Source organism: Rhipicephalus microplus, unplaced genomic scaffold, assembly GCF_043290135.1.
Source record: "Rhipicephalus microplus isolate Deutch F79 unplaced genomic scaffold, USDA_Rmic scaffold_18, whole genome shotgun sequence".
NCBI classification, from domain to species: Eukaryota; Metazoa; Arthropoda; class Arachnida; order Ixodida; family Ixodidae; genus Rhipicephalus; species Rhipicephalus microplus.
Genome location: NW_027464591.1, coordinates 4286080 through 4302657, shown reverse-complemented (window position 1 = coordinate 4302657; position 16578 = coordinate 4286080). Strand labels below are relative to the sequence as shown.

Here is a 16578-nt window from a genome sequence, read left to right as displayed (position 1 = left end):
TTTTAGTTTTATAGATCTGAACCTTAAATGTCCTTCCGAGCAGTTCTTGGCATATTCCCCTTTGTGGGCGACTTCAATCAAAAAAAGGATACCACCATCATCAATAACCGGTTCTTCTGACACGAGGTGCACGAGGTGCGTTGGCCCACGCTAGTCAACGTGCGCACGAGCCATTGGCGGTAGCTGAGTCGAAGAAGAAGCCCACAGCAGTGTGCTCAAGTGTTTGAAAGGAACAAGCAAGCAAATAGGAGCAAGAACGCAATGTCTCGCATCAGGAACAGGGTGAGCCTATACATACAATATGCAATGCAGTTAGTGGCCTGTAGTAGCGTATTTTCGACAGTGACGGCAATCTCACTGTACGGATCGACGCCTGAGGGCTAAGGAAGCCGAGATGGCTTATCTAGAGACAGGAATCGTAAATTTTGGACGAGGATTAAGCTTTGATCATCGTATAGCCTGAATATGTTGTCACCTCTCACCACATATCTGTTGTGGGAATTGAGGCTGGCCCGCTGCCTTTGCGCGGGCTTTCCCGCCTTTTCTGCCATTCTCATGTCCCGACATGTCTGCCCTCCTTTGCCGTCAGCCGCGCTGGGAAGGGCGGAGTGACGTTTAACTCCCTCACCCGGTAGCGGATGTTGACTGTGGCGCCGCGCGCGGGGACCCCCGAGAGGTTTTCGCGCGCTGCGTCGGGAGCGGGGAGTACAGTCCGGGACTTCAAACGGTGAGCCACGCATTCTTTTCCGTCCGTCGAGTCCCGTCGCTCGGGGCTCGTCGGACTTCGCTGACGGCGCCTCGCGCCCGATGCGAACGCTCACCTTTTGTTGCCCCGCTGCGTACTCACGGCTGAAGGGCAGTACGGTGTCCTAGTGCGTGGCCTAGCTACGCCGACCCGTCTCCCTTCGAAGCCAACGCGAGCGCCTTTGCCCTCGCTCGAGCAACCGGGCCCTTTGTCCCGGTGTCTCCGTGGATCACCTTTACCGCGGAGACGTGCTCGTGGCACCCCTGTGTAGTACTTTGTGCCCGTGGCGTGGATAAGCCTACTTGCTTTCCCGCCGCGCCTATTTGCAACGGGCTGTACTGCGTTGGTGTTGCCACAATAAAGTGTTGCGACTTGAGCAGTATCGTGTTTCCCGCCACGGCGACGGTTAACGCGTGCCCTGCGGCTCGCTAAGACCGGACCCACGCTGGTGGCCGTACTCAAGCGCCTCCGACGCCCGTCCGTGTCGGCACCCCCTATTGCGGTGACGACACGAGGCGCCTAGCCGCTCCCTTTGGAGATGGCGCGTCGCTTCGGAATGGGCCTCTTGCCCTACCCGAACGTTATGTTTGCTTCGTGGCATGCCGCGTTGCACCAAGAGGCCACCGCCTCTATCGACGGGCGCCCTTCGGCGCTCGCCTGTGTCGTCACCCCTTTTTGTGGTGAATACACTCCTACGTGGTAGCTGACGCGCTATCTCGTGCCCCTTGTTGTCTGCCGAGAACCTGAATTTCGGTGCGACGGCCGCTCGCGGTGCCTTAGCACATGCAAACGTCGGGGGCGAAACAGCAGCTTCGCCGCCATTCGGCGAGAAGGGTGAGTCCCCATGCGGACAAACCTTGGCTGCTAACCAGGTAAGCGGCGCACCGCGAAGCGGCCGAGCGGGGGAGCTTTCCGAAGGCCACGAGGCCGAGAGCGAACCCGTAACGCCGACTCACGCGGCGGTTGCTGCGGTCCTGAGTGGGCGCGATACCAGACTCCCCCATTTGGGAGAATGGGAATTGCTTTCGGCAGCGAAGAGCTACTGAAGGCTCAGCAGAGTGATCCGTTTCGAGTCTCCGAGGGACGGAGCGCCGTATACGCTGCTTGCTTTGCGGCGGGCGCCGTTAAACTGTCTTGACGAGGCGCGGAGCGCCGTTACGCTGCTTGTTCTGCGGCGGGCGCGATTAGGGGGCTGAAACAGCGTGTGTCGCTGAGTCCCCGGCGGATTCATTTTGCTGGACCATGACGGGCTCCTGCTGAAATATATAGCCACTGACGACGAGTCCATAGACCCGTTTAAGGTGGTTATGCCCAAAAAGTCTGAGAGCCGCACTGTTGCGATCCTCTCACGACGAATCCATGGCCGGTCACCTGAGTGGCTCGAAAGTTTTTGCAAACTGAGCGATGTTGTGACCTGGCCCGGCACGAAGCGTGGCTTTTATCGCTATTCCGTGCCTGCCACGTCTGACAAACGGTTGAGCCAAGGGTTGGAAAGCCGCCCGGTCTTATGAACCGATTGTCAGTGAGCGTCCGTGGCGCGTACTAGCTGAAAGATCCCCTTTGGGAAAACTCAGCCGTGCCCACATCGCAGACCTGAAGCCCTTTGTCACGGTCTGACGAGCTCGCGCCAGTGCCCTGCGGCACTTCGCGCAAGCAACGGGCACACCCGGGGCGGCGGACCGCATTCGGACCCCGCACCGGTATAATCTGAGGAAGCGGTCACCTTTGTGATTTCGCGCCGGACGGCGGACTTCTCCGCAACCGAAGGCCCTCAGTTACTGTCTAGCCTCAGTATAGGTTAGCTTCTTTACGGCCTTTTCTCGTAAAGGAGTTGACCCCGCCCTGTCTGCTGCAAGTGTTTCTTTTTTTTTTTTGAAGTGTTCATGTGTATTTTATGTATTTTGTCTAATATTGAGTGTTATTTGTGTTTTATGTTTTTCGCCAGATGTTGAGTGTCGTTTTGCTCTGTTTTTACTTTTTTCCGTGTTCGTTTCGTCCACCGCGAAGGGAGCTGTGTGTGACCTTGAGTGTCGGTGCTTGCCGGGAGAGAGAGAGACGAAGGACGCTTTGCGCCTACGCTCGCGCAGCCGTCGGCGGTGTGTGTGCGTGTGTAAGTGCGTGACGCTTCAGTGCGAGCCCGCGAAGAGTGCGTCATGGCTTCCCCCCATCGATGCGGACGCTGGAGGTGCTGGGGGGTCATTGACCCACTGACGCCAGACCGTCTGGCTGTGCTCCGCTCTCGGCCGTCGCCGAAGAAGCCGTGCTGCCTTTCCCACCATGGCTCCTGCGCGAGGCCAGCTGAAAGCAGCTATATGCTGCCGGCCAACGCCAGGGCGCCTCGCAGCCAATTCGGGTTCGGCCTCCCTCACCACTGGAGAGGCCCGGCTTCCCGCAACGTCCAGCTCCCTCATCGAGCCAGAAATGCGGGGCCTCCGAACAACCGAAGCGGCTTTCGTCGGACTCGCGGCTTATCAAGAGCAGGAACAAGCCATCAGTGAGCCCCCCCCTTCCGGTACCTCTGACCTCGCACTCGGGCATCGCACCCAGCGGACACTGTCACGCCTTTCCGCCCCTCCGCGCAGTGGACGCTATCCCCCTTCAGCACCACGAACACTAGTGCCACGTTTCTGTGCTCCCTTCTGCAGTATTTGTATAGTGTCGTGTGTTTATTTTGTTATTTATGTTTTTGTTTCTCCTTTGTAATCATATCTTTTTTAGCAGCAGTAACAGGGCTGGACTGAGGTTAGCTGTAGCTCATAGCAGTGTCATTTTAACTGCATGGGTGACGTCCGGCTGCCTTTTGCAGACCGGTAAAGGGCAAATTTAGGAGGGGGGGATGTGGGAATTGAGGCTGGCCCGCTGCCTTTGCGCGGGCTTTCCCGCCTTTTCTGCCATTCTCATGTCCCGACATGTCTGCCCTCCTTTGCCGTCAGCCGCGCTGGGAAGGGCGGAGTGACGTTTAACTCCCTCACCCGGTAGCGGATGTTGACTGTGGCGCCGCGCGCGGGGACCCCCGAGAGGTTTTCGCGCGCTGCGTCGGGAGCGGGGAGTACAGTCCGGGACTTCAAACGGTGAGCCACGCATTCTTTTCCGTCCGTCGAGTCCCGTCGCTCGGGGCTCGTCGGACTTCGCTGACGGCGCCTCGCGCCCGATGCGAACGCTCACCTTTTGTTGCCCCGCTGCGTACTCACGGCCGAAGGGCAGTACGGTGTCCTAGTGCGTGGCCTAGCTACGCCGACCCGTCTCCCTTCGAAGCCAACGCGAGCGCCTTTGCCCTCGCTCGAGCAACCGAGCCCCTTTGTCCCGGTGTCTCCGTGGATTACCTTTACCGCGGAGACGTGCTCGTGGCACCCTGTGTAGTACTTTGTGCCCGTGGCGTGGATAAGCCTACTTGCTTTCCCGCCGCGCCTTTTTGCAACGGGCTGTACTGCGTTTGGTGTTGCCACAATAAAGTGTTGCGACTTTGGGCAGTATCGTGTTTCCCGCCACGGCGACGGTTAACGCGTGCCCTGCGGCTCGCTAAGACCGGACCCACGCTGGTGGCCGTACTCCTTCGGGATACGTGTACACCACACTGTGCAAATAGAGATATTTTTCTGGAGTACCCGAAAGAGGCGTGGTGGCACCCAACAAGAACGAGGGAGGTGGGCACGATGGGTATACATGACTCAACGCCCAGATATTGTTGTAGCGTAGGGTACATAGCATAAAACCACCACGCACTAGAACTCCCCTCTCCACGGGTCCCTATCCTCTCCGGTCAACGGTGTTCCATCTCCAATCTGTATCAGGAAAGCCCCTTGAAGCGCTATTGGACACATAGGGCCGAAACATATATACTTTAGCGCTTTATATCACTTAATTTTTCACCGCTGTTGCTGCTTGGTACAGGACGTGCCTCTATCTCACTGCAGCATCGTCAAGGTAACACTCGATCATTAAGTTATTGTCGTTGTAAATATGCCTTCAGCTTTACCTGCCTGTTGACCTAAGTGAATCTGGTCACATCTCGCTAACTCACCGGCCCTTCTACTGCTTCCCAACAGCGTGGCTCGGAGGAGAGCCTGGCGTCGGCCGACGACTCCATCGACGAGACGCGCAGCGTGATGTCCTTCATCTTGTCGCGGCTGCCCGAACACGCCTCCATCCCTGGGATCACTGTCGCCGCGGGGCTCAACTCTGGCGAGACTCCGTCGCCGCGGGCGGCCGAGAGCTCCAACGGAGACGGCAACACGCTGTCCCTGCCTGCCCCGTACCCCGTGGAGGTGCGCAAGCTGCAAATCCCGTGGACTGCCGTGGCTGCTCACCTTCCGCGGCTGCTCAAGGTCCTGCTGCTGCTCGCCGCGCATGCGCTCCTGGTAGTCGCGTTCCTCGACACCGGATGGGACCGTAAGGCAAGTTCGATACTTCTCCTGAAGGTTGTTTTATAGTGGTAACATTCATATATACGAGCGCGTAACGTAGACAGGTACTAAAAGAACAAAAGCGTGTACTACCAGCAAAAAGTATTCGAAAAGCTGCGACATATAAATACTGACAGATAAAAGTTCTGTAGGAACACATGGTACGAAAACACAACTAACGATATAACAGACAACCAATAAGAACTATAACTGCCATGCCTTATAGTAATAGATATTGAGGTTTAAGGTCCCAAAGGTCCCGATATGATTATGACAGCCACCGTATGAAGTACTCCGAAAATTTCGACCACGTGGTATTCTTTAACTCGCACATAAATCTAAGCACACGGACCTCAAGCATTATCGCCTTCACCGAAAATGCAGCCGCCGCAGCCGCGATTCGATCCCGCCACCTGCGGGTCAGCAGTCGGAGCGCCTTAGCCACTAGACCACCGCGGCGGGTAACTGCCACAGCTTGCCAAAGCCCGCATTTCCTTGCAGGAAATGCGGGCTAAAGGGCCCTTAAGAACCTCTGAAAATACGAACAACGAGTGCGTTATTCTCTCCCAATGTCTCCCGCCTTTGCGGCGCAATTTGTGACGCCAGAAGTTTGTTCACTTGACGTCGAAATAAATTAACCCTTCGAAGCATAATGGGACGAATGTGTCGCACTTTTTTTTTTCTTTTTCAGTAAAAGGTTTCTCCGCCACTTCGCGTTGCCATCAACTCGATCATTTTCTGCTACAGTAAGAAACGAAAAAAGATACACGTGGCACATTTGCGTTGCAAGGCACCCGTGATGAGATCAATTTAATTCGTTTTTCGCTGTTGACTTCTTGTAAAGTGGTGTCATATTGTGTGCGAGATAGCTAAACTTCTAAATTCGTGGTATTTTCCTCCTTTTCTGGAACTCAAGAAAAGTAATTTTAGCATGCAGCAATGAATTTTCTTTTTTGAAATTGGCGCAGTATATCCGCCAGCAATCATGTTTCAAATGCCCTTGACAAAAGGTGAAGCAATTCCTTACTTAGCCTGACTACAAAACATACAGACACTGCTGTTTTCTTCAAGTTAGCAAAGAAATATTTTGTTATAAAACAGCAATTTCCAATGAAGAACGACCTCAAGTTTTTTCAGCATTACGAGAGCAGTGACAATTAGACCAAAAGCTGCGGCTAACATTTTGTTGCTGAAATTGAGGGCCAAAGGAAAATAATAATGAAATAGATGCTTTCAACAGCCAAGAAGCGAAAGACAAATGCACAAAATGAGAAAAGTCAATATCTCAGGCCTTAATACAGTTCAATAATCGGTTGCAGCAGTAGTAAACGCGCTTTCAGGATTCAACGCATTCGGTGACATCGCATCAGTGTGACTAGCCATGATTCATGAGCACAATTTTATATATGGGTGGAAATTCAGGCGTAACTGGGGTGTTCGTCCTTATATACAGCAACCCGAGACAGCAAGAAAATAATACATAACCAGAGACAGAAAGAAGATAGTACGGTTTATCTACGCGAAAACCTCAAACAGAGCCACCGGGCTGAACGCAACAGGCAGAGGCGCAGATTGTGTACCGCATCTCCAAATAAAGTGCCCCACAAATTTTTATTTGCACAGTTTCTGAAGTGTCCCTCTGTACCGCTTGCATCAGTTCTTTTCGTTCTAAAAATTTCGCAAAAAGATTACTGTTGTAGCGGAATAGCAGGGAGGCAGACTTTTTCTAGTGAGACGACGACAGAGAAAAAACACGTCCTTTCAGTTTGAACGCATCACGAAGACTGGTTTATTCGTTCGCTATGTACCGCTGTCGTAGAGAGGGGAAGAAAAAAAGGAAAAGCAAACAGAGAAGTACAAGTATTGTCAAAGAGTTTCCTCCGCACCCCGCACGTGCGACGGTCTTCAAGGACAGATGGACAAAACGCTTTCCGCGTGTTCGAGAAGGGTCATTGTGGCCCTCACCCCCTTTTCCCTTCACGGCTGGGCTTGTAGGTAAAAACAGATGTCAAGGACGCCCTTCGCTCCTTTCGCATTGCCCGTCACGCGAACCACCCGAAAACGAGTCCCTCCGAGTTGCCCCTCCTCCCCCTCTTCGCCGCGGAGTCTTTCAATTAACGCTCCCCCGAAGCGGGGGCTGCTTCCCAGTATGCGACAAATACAACAACCTCCCCCGGATGAGCGAACTCTTGAGCTCATTGTCGGTCGACTTCTAGCGGATAAAGCAGCTGTATTGGTCGTTTCACCACCGTTCCCCCGCTTAGTTTCAAACTGCAGGCCCGCACCCTGCCGTCCCTGCCCTTGAACGTTTCCTTGATTCTGGCGATCTTCCACATGTGTCGTTTGAGATGATCTTCCTTTAAAAGAACTAAATCGTCTATCTTTAGGTCACTCGATGTCGTTGGCCGGGACAGATGCGCCGATCGAAGCTCCAATAAGTACTCTCTCCGCCACCGTCTCCAGAATCCTTCAGCCATGGCAGACCGGTACTTCCAGCGTCGTGAGATATGCGCGTCACCGCCCGGAATTTCGGCTGGCAGGTGGTGTGGAGGCAGGGTTGTCAGCTTTCTTCCGACGAGGAAGTGCGCCGGCGACAGTGGTTCTGGCTCTTGAGCATCATCGTAGGTGAAAGTCAATGGGCGTGAGTTTATTACGGCCTCGACTTCGTACAAGACAGTTGTGAGTTCTTCAAAGCTTAAACTGCTCCGACCTAACACCTTGCGCAACGCTACCTTCACCGATCGCACCAACCGTTCCCAGAATCCGCCCCACCAAGCTGCCCTTTCAACAATAAACTTCCACCTGATCTGGTTTCCGGCGAAGTATGACTGCATTTCCTCTGATTTTAGTAGCGTGAACATTGCATTCAGATCTTTTGCTGCTCTCTTGAAGGTTAGCGCGTTGTCCGAATAAATAGTCGAGCAGATTCCCCTGCGAGCCACGAAGCGCTTGAAAGCCAGGAGAAAGGCTGTAGTCGACATGTCGCTAACGAGCTCAAGATGGACGGCACGTGTCACAGCGCAGGTTAAAATTGCGATGTAACATTTTCGGGCACCGCGCGACTCTTGACAAATCAAAGGTCCTGCGAAATCGATGCCGACAGTGTCGAACGGATTTCCTTCTGTTACTCTGTCAGCTGGAAGTGGTGCCACTGGTTCCGTGGCTTGAGGGCAACTTTGTTTGCGACAGATGAGGCACTGCTTGATAACCTTTTTTACGGCCTGGCGCCCTCGGATGATCCAATACGACTCTCGCAATGACGCCAAGGTGTCGCGCACCCCTGAGTGTAGCATTCTCACGTGCTCTTTCCTTATGAGCAGTAGCGTGAAGGGATGAGTGCTAGGTAGAATGATGGGATGTTTAGTCTCTTCGTGGTTGTCGGTGAATTGCAAGCGTCCACCAACTCGCATGAGACCTTCCCCGTCAAGGTACGGACTGAGTGGCAGAACAGGAGAGCCTTTGTGCAGTGGTCTTTGGGCTTTCAAGTTGGAAATGTCGTCACTGAATGCTTCTCCTTGAGTTGTTGCCAACCAGTACCTCTCAGCATCGATCACCTCTTCAGCTCGTAGCGGACCACCTTTCCTTTCTTTCCCGCGGCGGCAATTGTTGACAAAGCGGCGGACCCACGCAGTTAAGCGCACGACTCTGCTGCATGAGCTGAACTCCTCTACTTTCAGCACTGCCTCGAACGGCGATGATATTACGGGCATCACCGTCACTTTTCGCTCTTCCAGGTGACATTCTACTGCCCCTGGGCTCTGCTCACCGGTCGTTGGCCAATGCGTCTTATCCTTGTGAAGCCAGTGTGGTCCTCTCCACCACAATTCGCTTTCTAACAAGGCTGATGGGAGGATACCGCGAGTGATTAGGTCGGCGGGGTTGTCTAGTCCTGGGCAGTGCCTCCAATCCTCGGGATCAGTCAGCGCCTGAACCTCTGATACTCGGTTTGCCACGAAGGGCTTCCATCTGGCAGCGTTTCCTTTAATCCAGTGCATAGCCACTGTGGAATCGGTCCAAAGGATGGCAGCAGCATTCTGGAGGTTCAAGGCCTTGGCAACGTAGTGGCACAGTCGAGCACCAATGAGGGCCCCCATCAGCTCTAGTCGGGGTAACGAGAGGCGCTTCAAAGGGGCAACTCTTGATTTGGCCATAATTAGGCTTATATTGATTATTCCTTGAGCAGACTTGCATGCAACGTATCCGACAGCACCGTAGGCCTTTGGGCTGGCATCGCAGAAAATGTGCAACACCTTCTCTGTCTTTTCATCTCGGAAATCCCTTGCGATGATCCTCGGAATGGACACCGCCTTGATGCATTGAAGCTCTTCACACCAGCACTTCCACTCCGCTTGCATCAATTCTGGCAAGGGGTCGTCCCAACCCGCTCCCAACTCCCACAACCTTTGGAACATTGTCTTTACGTACAGTGTTGTAGGAGCGATAAACCCAAAGGGGTCGAAAATTCTGGCTGAGACTTGCAATACGAATCTCTTGCTGTCGGCTCTTGTGGTGAGGAATTCAAGAAGTGAGGTCAGATTGTACTCGAAGTTATCTGTATGAGCATTCCAACCTACTCCCAATACCTTGGTGGCTGCAGGAAGTTCGGCATTTGCATTCCTCTTCGCCACGTTCCCATCCTCTATGAAGTTGACTAAATCGTGGTCGTTAGACATCCACTTGTGGAGCCGCATTCCTGCTTGAGATAATATATCGCTTGATTCCTGGCATAGCACTTTACCCTGTTCGAGGGTGTCGACCCCTGTCACAAGGTCGTCAACATAGAGATGGCTGCGCAGGATGTTCGCAGTCTCAGCATACTGCTCTGGGAGTCCTTCAAGATGGTGTCGTAATGTTGCGGCTAATAGGAATGGGCTGGATGTAACACCGAACGGAACGCGCGTCATCCGGTAGGCCGCCACCGCTGGAAGTTCTTCACCTTTCTTCGGAGTGGCAGCATACCAGAGAAACCGCACAGCGTTCCGGTCACCCTCTGACAGAGATATTTGAAGGAATGCCTTTTCAATATCCGCGACGATGCCGATGTTGTAAGTGCGGAAGTTGATCAACAAATCAATGAGCTCTGGATTAAGTTTTGGACCACTTTCCAAAACATCATTCAGTGAGAGGCGATCTTTGGCACTTGATGATGCGTCGAACACCACCCTCACTTTTGTTGTCAGGCTTTCTTGTCGAACAACTGCTTGATGTGGCATGTAATACACCGGACCTTCCGAAGCGCTGCAATGCTTGTTGGCTGGCTCTGCATAGCCCTTTTCGATGTATTCTCGGATGCAGGCGTCATATTCCACGATCAAGGAATCTCCCTTCAAAAGGCGCGTCGTGTTGGCTCTAAGACGCTTCGCGGCGCACTCGTAGTTGTCGTCGAGCTCATCAACCATAGGCTTCCAGGGGAAAGACACTGTGTACCGCCCATGCTCAAATTTGACGGTTTCTTTGTAGTGCTGTTGGATTGCGTCTTGGTGGCGAGCTGGTTCGTGTTCCTTGATACCAATGTGTTCGAGCTCCCAGAATGACCTCAACTGTGCTGATATTTCTTTGTTAGTTTGTTCGCTCACTGCTACTCGCATTACGCCAGCAACAGATGGACAGACTCCTGGTGACCTTTTTGCGCCTACCTGGCCCTGGACTGTCCACCCAAATGCAGTTTCTACTGCCATCAGCTTGGAGGTTAGGCGCTTAGTGGATCCCGTGACAATTTCCCAATAATGATCAGCGCCGATCAGAAGATCAATGTTTTCACTTCCGTCACCCTGCGCGACGTCCGCGACTGGCAAGCCAAATTTCGAAAGTTCCAGAAGAACTGACTTTAAAGGCGCAGCCATTATATCTGCGCAGATGCAGGGAACTTCGAGGGCCTCCACTCGCGCCCTTTTCCCGTCGTACTGGCTTTGCAGCCACAGCTCGACCAGACGCGCTTTAGTGCGGGTTATAGCGGACTTGTCGCCGAAGGCATAGATTTTAAGTTCCTCTTCCCCAAGCACGTTCAACTGCAGTCTTTCAGACAACTTGCGATGGATGAACGTCCTTTGACTGCCACCATCTAGGAGAAGCCTGACAAGCGTACTTTTGTGCGGTCCCACTGTCCAAGCTCGTGCTGTTTGCAGAAGAAACTGATGCCCCTCCATGCACATAAATTTCTCCTCTGAGCCTAGAGAAGACTTTAGCACTGTGGCTTGTCCTGTCGCTGGTGGAGAGGATGCATTCTGTTCACCACTGCCACGGTATTCTCTGAAATCAGGATCACACATAGCCGTGAGGTGTTTTCCGCTACAGTTGGCACACCTGAGCCATTTGGCCTTACGGCACTCTCTTGACGTGTGCCCCTTTACTGTGCAGCGGAAACATCTATTCTCACGCTTCAGCATTTCTCTTTTATCAGCTGCCGACATCTCTGCATCGCAGTCACCGCTTTCGTGGCACCCTGACGAACAAAACAGACACCCTTTTCTCTCCTTGGTCATGGTATGCAGTGCAGCGGCTGAAGACATTCTCGCCGCTTTAAAGGTGCTGTTACGGTTTTCGACAGACGATTCTACACACATGCCCCTTGGTGTTTCGGCCCGCTGTATAATCTCCCGTGCCTCTACCTCGACTCTCAAAAAATGCGCAAATGCCTCCAGTTCACTGCCTCCTGTAGTAGCGCCCTTTCGTCGACAGTATTCGAGATGAAGGTCCGCAGGCACCGCCTTCTTTACTACTGTCAGGAGCAGAGCTCCGTACGTGCTGACACCGACGCCAAGAGAAGTGAGGCTCCGTACACCTCTCTCTACTTCGTCAACGAGGCTCCGAAGTTGGCTGAGGTTCCGCGAGTCACGCACTGACTTGATATTGAGCAGTCTGGACATGTGATCCTCGATTATGGCTTCTTTACGACCGAACCTTTCCTTTAACAGCGAGAGAGCAACTTCGTAGTTTCCGTCGGACAAATCAAGACCCGCAACAGCAGCCGCTGCTTTTCCTGTTAAGTAACTGTTCAGGTACTTGAACTTGTCCACGTTTGACAGGTGGTGGTTAGCGTTTATTGTCGTGTCGAACTGACTCCAAAAGCCTTGCCACTGTCGAAGCTCGCCGTTGAACTTTGCTATCTCTAGTTTTGGCAGCTTTACTGTGGGGGTTACTTGCGGGATGTTACGGCTAGATTCTCTTTGATCTGAGGAACTTGAGGTGCGATCTAGCGAAGCGCTCACTGATGCGGCGTTAGTGCAGCTAAGCTCACGTAGCATGAGCTGTACTTTAGTCCTAGCTACGTTGATCTTTTCTTTGTAGTTCTCGGAGCATGCAATTTCCTCTTCTAATGCATCATCTTCTACGCCAATCTCAATTTCCCGATCTAGCTCTTTGAGTGAGTCTTCCTTAAGGGTGAGAAGGTTGATCTTTTCTTCAAGCTCACCGAGTGACGCGTCGTCCTCCATGGTAGCGATGTCATTGAGCAGCTTTGTTGTTGACGTTCGCACCACGGCCCTTTTGCGCTTCATCCTGTCGATGTCCATCTTTGGGTCCCTAATTCCCGGGTTTCGGCACCAAAAAATGTTGTAGCGGAATAGCAGGGAGGCAGACTTTTTCTAGTGAGACGACGACAGAGAAAAAACACGTCCTTTCAGTTTGAACGCATCACGAAGACTGGTTTATTCGTTCGCTATGTACCGCTGTCGTAGAGAGGGGAAGAAAAAAAGGAAAAGCAAACAGAGAAGTACAAGTATTGTCAAAGAGTTTCCTCCGCACCCCGCACGTGCGACGGTCTTCAAGGACAGATGGACAAAACGCTTTCCGCGTGTTCGAGAAGGGTCATTGTGGCCCTCACCCCCTTTTCCCTTCACGGCTGGGCTTGTAGGTAAAAACAGATGTCAAGGACGCCCTTCGCTCCTTTCGCATTGCCCGTCACGCGAACCACCCGAAAACGAGTCCCTCCGAGTTGCCCCTCCTCCCCCTCTTCGCCGCGGAGTCTTTCAATTAACGCTCCCCCGAAGCGGGGGCTGCTTCCCAGTATGCGACAAATACAACAATTACAGCATGGTGCCCTCTTGATACAATAGGACAGGTAATGTCCCACTTGGTGGGTGAAGATTACAGCATGGTGCCCTCTTAATACAATGGGACAGGTGTTGTCCCACTTGGTGCGTGAATGTGACACATACGTTCCATTCTTTTCTCGTAAACTAACGATCATATTTTGGTGAAACTTGCTTCATACTATTTCTTAGCACGCTATTTATGTATTCTACAGGCAGAATTTATTTTATCATGTCAAAAATATTGATGAACCCACAAAAGATAAGGTATCAACTGGTTGATATATGGGAGATATCTGTTGCATAGAATACTTATCGACACGTCAGTACAATTAGCAATGTCTTTTTAAGATGAAAGTGTTTTATGTTGATGTCCACTAAGACTTCAGTGACGTATTTCCGTCGCGGAAATGACGTCCGAAAATACGCAAGATCAGAAAGAAAATAAAAATCTCATATCCACGAGGTGAATAAAACAATGGGGGCAAAGCGGACGGACGCATGGACGAACGCGCGGATGGCTGCAAGGCCAGCCGCACTGAACTACGCACGGAGGCATGGATGGACTGATGGACGTTTCACCCCACTCATCGTCATTCACTCCATGAATATGATGTGACGCCGTTTTTATTGACAACACAATGCAGCTGGCTATTACGACGACTACGACGACGCGGGACATACGACCCATGACGTAAGGAGCTTCGTCCCTAAAGAATTCGTCAACAAGACCTCAACCCATGATGTTTCTGTTCACGACAATAAAGGTCGAGTACGCTGCCCACTGCGCCACGACCATTTTTCTATTGCAGTGTTAATACATTTTATACATATTGTCAATTTGGCACCTCCACCAAAGTGTTGCGGATATATTTACAGTAGAAAAATAGTCCCGCTGTTGTATTCGTGGCTGTTGTATTGGTGGCTGTTGTATTTTCGAGCACCAACACGTCGATGTCCTCTACTTCGCGCGGCACCCCATATATATATATATATATATATATATATATAATAGCCACAACTCCGCAATAATATATAAAGATGTCTCATATGACGCACCAGCGTGCGTAAGGCTGGCTGTATTTACTTATGCACCTTTAACAGTTCCAACGTGTTTAATCTACCAAGCATTTCATCCCTTGCCCCTTGGTTCTCCAGCACTTCTCTGAGCTTTGTGACCTGTTTAACAAAATGTAGGTGTTAACCGATCGCGCTTGGGGCTCGGCATACGTGACCTCCATATGCTATATGTTCTGTGGAAGCTTTACAAACGCGCCTTTTATATCTAACACTGCCCTTTCACAGTGCATGTTCTTTGTGAAGTAAAGCATTATAACCATGACATTCACGATTAGTTCTTCAAAACATCGTTTCCACGCGTTCGTCCCATTCGGCGCGTATCCTATTGGAGATGCGCAATTTTGTAATAAGTAACGGAACGCCAGGTGGCGACATACCACTAGCATCGGCCTCACTCATACCCTCCATAGTGAACTAGAATATTCTTGATGAAACAAGCGCTAAAAATTACGCTCACTCAGAGAGGACACAGACGAACGCTTCGTCTATAGCGTTCGTTTGTGTCCTCTTTGAGTGTGTGTAATTTTTAGCACTTGTTTCATCATGAACCTTTACCAACACGCCCAACTGGCAGTCATCCAGAATATTCTAGTTCACTATAATTTTAGCCTATAATATGGGTACTATAGGGACTATATATATGGGACTATAGACTGTATTCTGGGCACTATAGTTCTGCACTTACACTGAACCCGCAAAAAAAAAATGGCAGCATATCCACAGAGTGAATGATGGGGAGTGGGGCGAAGCATTCGTCCGTCCAATCGTTCTTGCTTCCGTCCATTCCTGCGATCGTCTGTGTAACCATCCATGCGTCCATCCACCCGTCCGTGCGTGCGTCTGTTCGTGCGTCCGTCCCTGCGTTCGTCCATGCATCCGCGCCTGCGTCCGTTCATGCGTCCATTCATGCATCTGTCTGTGTGTCCATTCGTCCATCTATTTAGCACTCCAAGTACCACCATCTCACATCTTTTCATCATACATTCTCCATATAGAAGCACCGCCATCCAGCGGACATTTCAAGGACTAAACGGGAGGTGGCACATGCACACTTTCTTACGGCTTGAGCTTCGGGTTTACTTCCCACCTTTAACCACCTCGAGTTCATGGTATATACTAGTTCACTGTATTCATGGCTATGTGGCCCAACGCTTGCTAAAGCTTCCTAAAACCAAGGAGGTTACGCCCAGCGAGTATAACGTAGCAACCCTTTCTTGTCAGATCGTGCTCAATATACATGCCAATAGCTGCTAATGGGGATCGCAGCGTGCGCGTTACCTAAAGGCCGAATGCTCCTGTCTCTCATTGCCACTTAGCAGCCATTAACATGTGCATTGAGCACTACCTTTTATTGTTCAACAACGCACAGAAGAAATCTCTCACCGGAACCACCTTGGAGGTCAAAATCTTAAGGAGCGCTATTTCGGGTGGTTATGTACTACGAGGGACGCACAAGCCACGCCATGAGGAGTTTCGCCCCTAAAATCGCAGCCGGCCTATAGCTAGACACGATGCACGTTGCGTCTCTCTCTAGGCGGGCCGTGGCGTTCCTTTTACGTGCCGCGAGTAGGCGACTTCAGCGTTGCTTCAGCCCAAGTTCAGTGCGTCCAGCAGTGACGGCTCTCCTTACTGTGTCACCGCTTTCTATGATTCTGCTACAGTCAATGTATTTCCGCTGTCATAGTTAACTACTACAGCTACCACAAATGCTTGTTCAATCACTGATCGTGAACGTTAGTCGTTGAAGTGGAGATTTATCACTAAGCTTCAGCGTGCGTGCGTCCACGTTAAACGGTGCCGTAGCTGTAAAACATTCACTGACGTCAAACTGTACAAGCTGTCTTATATGAATGTACAGTAAAAAGTCAATTGCTTCTGTAAAGACAAGTTTCACTTTCGTGTTACACCAATTGCTATGCCTTAAGAATCAACCATGTTTTTTTGAACGCGATAGCGTTAAAGCTCGTGTCGAAGAAATTTCGGCGTCGGTGTCCGCATCAGCGTCGTTGCTTGTGAGGGAAAAAACATCTTATGTGTGACCGAGAAATCGATAACGATGCAAATAAAATAAATAAATTATTAGAAACGCTGGAGCAGAGCAGGGGTCGAACCAGGGTTGTTTGGGTCTAAGTGGGGATCGAACCCTGGTCGTTAGCGCGTCAAGCGAATGTTCTACCACACGGCCAACCTCTGCTTGTGAAAGCAGTGAAAAGAGCTTTCTCTGCTTGGAACTGCAATGAAATTATATTATTTTTCACAAACACACGCGTCCTGTATACGTGCTTCACAATGCACCATGAAATATTGCAGTAATAATGCG

At 51.3% G+C, this 16578-nt stretch overlaps 1 protein-coding gene across 1 annotated transcript in view; it reads left to right on the top strand.

Moving 5' to 3' along the window:
* The first annotated feature begins 204 nt into the window (after nucleotides 1–204).
* The window catches only part of LOC142785173 (putative transporter YutK), a 34269-nt gene continuing 17895 nt past the window's right edge, over nucleotides 205–16578 (top strand). Inside the window, exons 1-2 of the mRNA XM_075883628.1 lie at nucleotides 205–282; nucleotides 4792–5139. Of these exons, the coding sequence (XP_075739743.1) occupies nucleotides 262–282; nucleotides 4792–5139 (369 nt within the window). The 5' untranslated portion in view covers nucleotides 205–261. The remainder of the gene's footprint in view (nucleotides 283–4791; nucleotides 5140–16578) is intronic.